The sequence below is a fragment of the Limulus polyphemus genome, unplaced genomic scaffold (assembly GCF_000517525.1).
Source record: "Limulus polyphemus unplaced genomic scaffold, Limulus_polyphemus-2.1.2 Scaffold4470, whole genome shotgun sequence".
In the NCBI taxonomy this organism is placed as follows: domain Eukaryota; kingdom Metazoa; phylum Arthropoda; class Merostomata; order Xiphosura; family Limulidae; genus Limulus; species Limulus polyphemus.
The window spans coordinates 19,607-29,036 of NW_013670080.1; the positions used below are offsets into that span (position 1 = coordinate 19,607).

Consider the following 9,430-nt stretch of genomic DNA (forward strand, 5'->3'; position numbering starts at 1 on the left):
CAGCCAATACATGGATTACTTTAAAAATCCTGATGTAAAGTCAGCCAATACATGGATTACTTTAAAAATCCTGATGTAAAGTCAGCCAATACATGGATTACTTTTAAAATCCTGATGTAAAGTGAGCCAGGAAAGACCATAAGAATGCAACATAAAATACTGGAAATGAGATATGACAGAAAACTAACTGGAGTTCAATGATTCTTCTGTTAAAAAACTAATAGCCAGTAAACTACAACTGAATCAGGAAAACAACTTACTTATGAACACTATTACAAAAATAAAACCTGAAAAATAAATCAGACTGAGAAAATATTTGAATATTTAAAAACATTTCCACATTTTATCAATATCTTTATACGGGTAAATATTGAATCATCTGTTACAAGTGATTGGAAAGTTGTTTATGTTATTTTGAAGCTTAGCTCCTCCCATTTACAATGTTTTTTAAAAGATGGTTGTCCCTTGGGTCAACCAACTTTTCAAATCTGCTCATCCCCAGTTCATTTTTAACCATCCAAGATGCATTCACATCCTGTTAGTTAAACAAATAAACTACAATAATTTATCCAAAAACATCTGCATTAAATGCACACACAATACGATAAAAACTTATAGAAAGATATGGAATAGGGTAAAAAAGATGATTAACTAATCTTCCAAGAGAATGTACTGATCTCATCCTTCCAGTAGTTTCCACAATAACACATTGTCACGTTATTAGAAAATTACACAGCACAACGGGATCTGCAAGAGTATTACAGAAACAGTTCTAAATTTACTAAAGAAAACTTCTAACTTTTTCTAATCTTAAAACCAAACCACCAAGAAATACAACCAAAGTTCCAACAAATCTTGAGAATTTACAGATCCCTTTGTTTGTCATGCTCTGTGGTCTTTGGACTAATCTCATCCAAACATCGTAGGATCATACACCGGACCAAGGAATATGGCATAGGGTGGTTATTACCTGTCCTCACCCTTTCTGGGCCATACCCACAGCAAAAATATATTTATTTATCTAATGACTCCACCGTCTTGAACCAATTTCTATTCCTAAAATTCTTTATTTTGATATTCTTTGATAGATTGTTTAGGCAGAGTATTCATGATGAAACTTTGTAGAATGGATGGCAACTGCCTGTTGTAGAGACACGAGTGTAGAGGATGACGTTTCGAAAGTCTTCCGCCTGAAGATGAAAGGCAGTACCCTTTCAAAACATCGTCCTCTACACTTGTGTCTCTACAACAGGCAGTTGCCGTCCATTCTACAAAGTTTCATCTTTATTTTAAGTTTTTTCTTGAAACGTTTGAGTTTTTCTAGAAAAATGACAATTAAAGCACAAGGTCAGATCCATAAAGTAGCAGGACTACATCTGAAAACCCTTTGGTTTTCACATGGTCATTTCTACGTTGGTTGTTCAAGAGTAGGATGAACAAGAAGACTATTCTGGCCCAGGAAGGAGAAAGAACTTCTAATGCGGTCTGTAAAGAAGAACTCAGAGTATCAACAAACACTGAAGCTGTAGTAAAAGTAAATAAAGTAACCGTAACATCATTTCTGTACTGTGGAATAAAGTAGCTCTAAAGTAAATTATGTGCAAATTAAATCATGCATATAAAAACAAATTATTAAGTTAATTTATTAGTTCAAGCCCTACATTCAATCCTTATTCCCCCTGATGTAGGACGGATGCCTCTCTCAGCTTGTATAGAAAATAAATTTTATAGAACTTAATATTATGGACTGAAAACATTTTCAGAGTGGAAATGTTTCTGCGTAGACAATATCACAAAATTTTAATGGCCAGTTAAAATATGCAGTACAAAAATGACCAGATATAACACAAGTATATTCAGTTAGGCCCAGGCAACTGGCTTCCTTCCAGACTAAACAAATGTCAAAACACTTTAAGGGGCCACAAATTGACCTACACAGTCGTGTGGATCTTATTGGTAGAGAAAAACTGTATTTGGGATTAGAACTTTGAACCTGAATCCAGCAATCTTGAAAATATTATGTTGCAAAAATCTTTGAGATTTCCTTTTTTTTTTTTTGGAAACTACTATTACACCATGTTGAAAGCAATGACACATCAAAAGGCAGTTGACAAGTACAGGATGTTCAAAGAACAATATGATAAAAATAAAGAAACCTACGATAAACTGCTGTAAAGGAAATCATCATGGTAACATGCATAAAAAAACATGACCTTTGCATATTACAACCACAAATAAACATAACAGACCTTAGAAACAAAACAGAAAAATCTATGTGAAATAATTAACCCTGGAGGTCATCCCATTTTATTCCAATGATCGGAAGTGATAGAAACTGGATTAGCCTAGAAGAGGACATGATCTGGCTTTTGTATGTAATATTCCACAGTTGATAAAAAAGGAGATTGTTTTTATATGTGATAAGATTAGTAACTGAATCTCACATGAATGTTTATATTCCCAGTTAAAGACGGACTAAAGAAACAAGGTGAAGTAAAAGTTTACTTTAATGAAGGATGACAGTACAGATACAATTAATATTTCTAGGTATTATCACAAATCATTCAAATGACAGTGTGACAAACATTTTTGTGAGCTACAAGTGAAAGGCATTTCTAAATCAACCTATAAGATTGGCTGTCACGGTTGTTAATGTACATTGGATACTGGAGCTCACTAATGATGTGGAAAATAGTCAGTACCTCAAACCGAGATCATACATTCAGCAAAAGATAGATTAATAAAGTTTTGTTAGAGTTTTAGGATGAAAGAGGGGACCAAAATAACTTAGTAAATGCTGATATGGTTAATCAAATGGATGGCAGAATAATCATCAGAAGAAAGATTATTTGATTCTGCTTGCAGAAGTACGACATGATAATCAGCATGACTTCTGTATGCTACATGTCCGCGACAAACCGGTGGAACTAAACTATAATAGTTTATAATAATCAGATGAAACTACAGCTTAAAAACATTGCAGTATAAAAGCTATGGAGCAGTTAGCACTAGTTAGGTTTAACTCGTGTTTTCCTGCTAAGGGAACTTGCCACATCTGAAGCTACCGCAACACAACAAGGATTAGTTCTTCCATAAATAATCTTTCTACGATATAAATCTTATTTAACAAGGTAGAAATATTTGATGCAGTAGCAAGGCATTTTAAAACAAAAGTTATGCTGTTAATTAAAGAACTTTTTTTTGCCTTATGTGAAGCAAAAAACTGCCAAGAGAATATTATACAGATATTATCTTTATTTTTTAATTAAATCAATTTGAATTCTGACTCTGCCTTCAGTTGGCAACATGTATGAAACTGCCACCAACTGCATATTCCTGGTATTTTAAAGAAATACTAGTCATACTGGGTTGTCATTCAGCAATACACTTGGGCGAATACTCCTCACTGGCTGTATACTGTTTTCAGTTGTGTGAATACTCCTCACTGGCTGTATACTGTTTTCAGTTGTGTGAATACTCCTCACTGGCTGTATACTGTTTTCAGTTGTGTGAATACTCCTCACTGTTTTTTTTTAATCTTACACTATGACTCATAACTCATGCACTTGAAATAATGACAAGATTTCTAAATGATTCAAGAATTAATTTTTTAGTGACATAAAACACTTGAAACTACTAATCCCTAATCACCAACATATAAAAGATTTAAACACTGATCTATCAGAAGTAATAACTTTCAATTATTTCAGTGAGAAATCTTGTGTAAATCACGACCATAAGTTAGTTGTTATACAAAATAATCTGATTAGATTTTGTAAAATACACCAAGGGATAAAAAAACATTTCTACATTAACAAGAAGGTATGTTAAGTACAAACCTGGCAGTCCTAACAATCTTCCTGTCACTACCCCACTGAAACTTCCTGTGGAAGTCATCATCTTCCACAACTTCTTACTGAGCTTGAAAGTTACTGCTACTGACAGCGAAACATGAGACGATGACTGTGACTCTTCACCATAACTAGTAATATCGGGGAGTAAAGCACTCATGCTTTTTGATTGATCTACTACAGGTCTTTTAGCAGTCAGCCTGGACAGCAGCGAGACTGAAGAGTTCCCAGAGTTTGTCAGGTTGGAAATCACGGATACCTCTGTAGTCGTGGATGTGGGTGGGTTCGGTTTCTTACGTGAATGAATCCTGCTACTATTTATCATAGGTTCCTTTTCAACACAAATCTCAAGTTCAGTTACACGTTGAAGAAAAATGTTCCAATCCTGTGAAAATATACTCAATATTTTATCTTAATCCAGTGAAAGAAAAAAAATCTAAATTATTTTACATACATGTGGAGAACAGTATCACTTCAATGTTAGTCCTAAACCCCAGTACTAGTAATTATATGTGAACACATTCCAAGTTATCCCTTTGCATTTAATACAAAGTCAGAAATAAATGTGTACCATTATGAAGTAGTGAAAAAAATGATAGTATATATTGTTGATTTAAGAAGGACATGAATCTAAGCTTTAAGTTTATTGCCAACAAGTGTTGGAAATTTGGTAAAGGAGACTGTCAGTAAAGCTTACACACTTATGTATATAATAAGTTAGAAACCTTGTTTCAACAGCATGTTGGACCACCTCATGCATTAATAACAGTTGAACCCATCCCAACATAGACTCCACTAACTAATAACAGTTTAACCCATCACAACACAGACTCCACTAACTAATAACAGTTTAACCCATCACAACACAGACTCCACTAACTAATAACAGTTCAACCCATCACAACACAGACTCCACTAACTAATAACAGTTCAAATTAGTTAGTGGAGTCTATGTTGTGATGGGAACAGTTCAACCCATCACAACATAGACTCCACTAACTAATAACAGTTCAACCCATCACAACATAGACTCCACTAACTAATAACAGCTCAACCCATCACAACATAGACTCCACTAACTAATAATTATAATTTCCATAAAATAATGCTATACTACAATCAACAAGCATTACAAACAAATAGGCCTAATATTTAGGATAAAAAACCATGAAACTACGGGTGTTTTCTTACACATGCCTATTAATTTGATCATACCAGCTTTCAGTATTCAAACACAAGTAACGCATCACCTCCAGTGCCTAACACCCAACTACCATGTACAGTGCAGTGATATATATACTGGATATCTTTAACGCTAATAATATTACTGTAAAGATATGATACTGAAATAGAAACAAACTTATTTTATCTTATGATGTTTCAAGTAACTGCTCATCATAAGACGTAATATGATAGCATAATAAGTCTTAAAATACAGCAACATTCTAGTTGAGATATTAGAAAGGATAAGTTAGTTTTGTGTTTTTAGTGATTTTGTTTTATTGAATTTATTTTTACAATGTCACGTGGATTACAATTCTTTTGAAAATTTTATCATATCTACTATCATGCCAAAATTAAGAATTTCTTCATTGTCTCTAAAACTATATGCTAAGCTTGTGCATTGTTGAAGATTTATAAACAATGAAAAAATGTATTCACTTATCAGTTACATGTTGCCAAAATACTGTATACACTTTTCCAAATTTGTTATTCCAATAGGCTTAATAGATAGAATGTTTTTTTTTATTATTAAAGACAATTTAGTATTGTTTTACATGTTCATAAGCGTGTTTACGGAAATTTTGGAGCTTCAAGTATTATATCTATAATTACGCAGTAACTCACACTCTATAACCAATCAACAGGATCTTATTTTAATGTGACGTAGATGTAATAAAGTAAAAATAAATTTACAAGCCGAAGTACCAAATTAATATTAATGTTTTATTAAACTTAATGAAACTTTATATTTTAAAGTGGTACTTCAGTCAATAAGTTTCTTTTTTTTATTTTAAACCAAGGGAATCAATTAATCATAACTCATATTATTAATTAAAAAAACATACAAAATAGACTAACATCAATTTATTTCATAAAATAAAATTTTTGATAATTATAATTTCATCTTATAAACTTTTAGGGTATAAATAAGAAGAAAACTAGAAAATTTGTTCGTTTGCTTAAGGCAAAGGTACTAAGCCTATCTGTTTTTTTTTAATTAAAAATTCCTGCACATAAAACACACAATTCTGTGTAAACATGACCTTTGACCATTCATCATTAAAATGGCACTTGCCCGGAATTCTTGGTGGTAGCACATACAGCTAACTAAACCATTATTAAGCAACAACTGTAACATCACCCACTAACTTGCAAGTATAAAAGTCACCCAAGAATACACTTGACTGACAAGACAGTGAGCCAATCCAGTAGCATTAACACTGGGCCAAACTGAGTTACATCATATCTCTGGAGACCACAGGATTTAGAATGGGGAAGGCAACAAGTAAATTACAGACTATAACAAAAAGCCAATTTTCCAAGGTATTCCAGGATTGGATTTTGTGGAAGCAGATTTCCAGAAATGAGAAAGGAGAAGAATAAAGACCTTGTTCTTGGCATGAAAAAAAGAACTAGATCTCAAGGTTACAGTAAATGCAAAGCATCTTAATTATTTGGTGCTCACTTTCTTTTTACCACTATGAGTGGTAGATAAAAAATATTTGTTTGGATAGATAAAACATCTCAAAAAATATTTTCATATACATCCTTTGAATGTATATTCGTAATAATTACTTGTACCTCAGGAAATCTGAATTTCCAAAGAATATCAAAAACTTTAAGTATCTTCTTTTGAGAAACACGAGATCTCTACAATTAATTTTATGTAATGTCTAACAGATAAAGAGCTTACACGTAACTATTCGGAGATTTTTTCCTAACGTTAATTTATGTTAATATTTGTAAACAACTCCGGTACCTTCCGTAGAAAGTTTTAAACAGAGTAAAAATTACATAGCATAGTTATTTCAATGTTATTTCTTACCATGGTAACATCTGGATTGGCCATTTCATTTTCACCAACTATATAGGCCAAAACAACCATTGTTATACCAAAAGCCATAAGGCAAATAGTAAAAACAAAGAGTGGGGGCTGTGTGGCGGCAAAACCTCGTAGACTCTGAAAAGGATGCGAAGCCATAGTTTTTCTTGCAAAACTGCAATTGAAAAAAAAAAAACAGCACATTAAATGACAAAACGATAGCTTCTTATATGGTATAAGACATCATATTTAACGGCCATAATGCTTCGATAAAACTCTAAACTTGAAAACACTTGTACACTTACAGCATAATTATTTATATAAATTATACAGCAAAGGTGCAGTTAGTGTTTGTAAGGTATGCCAAATACAAGTTTAAAATTCTTCATTATATATAACCAAACCTAATTAAAATCTGCTGTAGAATAATCAAACAAAAGAGAGCCATATACCTACAAAATTACTGATATCCCATACCTAATTAACATACAATGATTTCAATGGTCTAATCCAAACTTCTTATGTAAAGGTATAAATTAGAAATTTTTCCACTTCTCAGAGGTCACTTCAGTGTCCACAAAATACTTTGGAAAACAGCTACTAAGCCTTCCTCAGCTTCTTAAAACTGTTTAAAGAATTCTTGAGTTTTCTACAACACACCTGGTACAAAAACTGTTCTGGTAAAAATTATATTTTTTTTTAATACCTTGAAAGTTACAAAACTGATAAAATAAAAATGGCAAAGGTTTCTGTATAAATGAGCTATGAAAACCAGTAATGCGTTAAGAACATATGAAAACAAAAATTGAAAGTAGGCCATTTGATCAATTTAGGTCACTCATACAAATTTTTTTTTTCAATCTATTTAAAACTCCATTTAGGCCTATTTCTATTTGCTGGTGGTTTCTTATTTTATATATATCATTCACACTGTAATTGTTAAACATATTTCCCTCAAAATCTTAAAAGGAGAAACCAACATCATTCTCCTTCATAGGGCTTTAATGTTTTTAAGAAACAACCTTTCACAATTTTCAGAAACTCCTCAACCTCATGCGCTTTTTTCTGAAAATGTTGGTAAAATATTATTTTTTTTTATGTCTTTATGAAAGAAAACAATTAACATAATCATTGAAGAACATTTAACATGTTACACAAATAAAACTTTTTTTTTTTATACTTCCAGTTTACATGACAAGGAATTAAAAATCAATATGTCAGCTTAAAATTTTTGGGGATGGAGAGAGCAACTACTTGTTAAACTTGTTTGTCTGAAATATTTTTTCTTACTTTCGTGATCTTTACGTTACTACTACGTATCAAGCTGAAATACTGAAATTTACCAATTTTATGTTTTTTTTACATATAAGCTAATAACACAATGTTTCACTCTAGATTCAGTATCATTATACATCATTGTCTTTGGCCTCTACTACAGTTTCAAGTGGTGAATTCATTCAAATCATAGAAAAAAATAAAATAAAACTAATCTGATGATGTAATGCACACACATAAAACAGTTAGGTTTACCCAAAAAGATCAGTTCTGAACACTTGCAATCATTAGTATTGTAAGTAGCTATATTAAGTTACAATGCAGGCATAATATTAACAGTAACAGTGTAATCCTTCTCTGTCACTCTTAGTATTTCCCCGTATGATGAAGTTACATTTTGACAAATGCCAATTTTTTTTTATTTTCAGTGTTTATAACTATAATTTATAAAGTATAACTATAACTTAAGCACTAGAAATATTATTATTATCACTATTAGTAATTTGATATTCGTACATTGCAAACTAACTCAGTAACTGCCATATGTAGTGCTCAGTTTTAAATCTTAGTTCTATACTAGCATAATCAACGTGTAAAAATTAAGTCTCCAAATTATAATGTTAATACAACACTAACACAGTGCAAGTTTAACATGATTAAGTAATACTTACTTTTATTGTAGTACTAATACTAGTAGAAGCAGGGTTAACAAAACAGATATTCAGCTTCTTAACAAATCCTTTCAATCATAAAGCGAAGTCACATTTAAACCCATACTTAAGTTAAGCGGCTAGGCTACTTATTGGTATTAGCTAAAAAGTTAATTACTGCACTAAAGTCGTTACTATGGCAGATTCTTTCAAATACTGTTATTAACTTATAAAATATAGTAAATTTCTTGCATAGGTGTCCTAGCAACACTGTATGCGTCCCCTAACGGCATAAGAGATTTACAGGGGATGTGACAATCTGTGCTGTGTTAAATAAATATATTTAATCCTATCGTCACAAGTCAAAGGCCATGTCATCGCGTTTGTTGATTTGTATTCAAAATTTTATTGAACTACTATTTTATGTTAATAAGTTTGGTATCAAATTGTAGATTATAAATCAAATTTTTGTATTATACATTAGTTAATTTCTTAATTTAAAAGAACACACCTAATTATGATTTTTGTGTCACGTGGTATGTTGAATGCAGCATTGGTTCAAATTATATGTTTGTGATGTTCAAATAGAAAGTCTAAAGTTTCTTATG

The 9,430-nt window shown here is 31.7% G+C and overlaps 1 protein-coding gene across 1 annotated transcript in view; it reads right to left on the minus strand.

Annotated features, from left to right (window-relative positions):
* Nucleotides 1-9,113, minus strand: part of LOC106471201 (transmembrane protein 248-like) — a 15,630-nt gene extending 6,517 nt beyond the window's left edge. The window contains exons 1-4 of the mRNA XM_022399827.1: nt 8,844-9,113; nt 7,375-7,574; nt 6,901-7,072; nt 3,840-4,236 (exon numbers count right to left, since the gene is read on the minus strand). Of these exons, the coding sequence (XP_022255535.1) occupies nt 3,840-4,236; nt 6,901-7,072; nt 7,375-7,385 (580 nt within the window). The 5' untranslated portion in view covers nt 7,386-7,574; nt 8,844-9,113. The remainder of the gene's footprint in view (nt 1-3,839; nt 4,237-6,900; nt 7,073-7,374; nt 7,575-8,843) is intronic.
* Nucleotides 9,114-9,430: the final 317 nt, after the last annotated feature.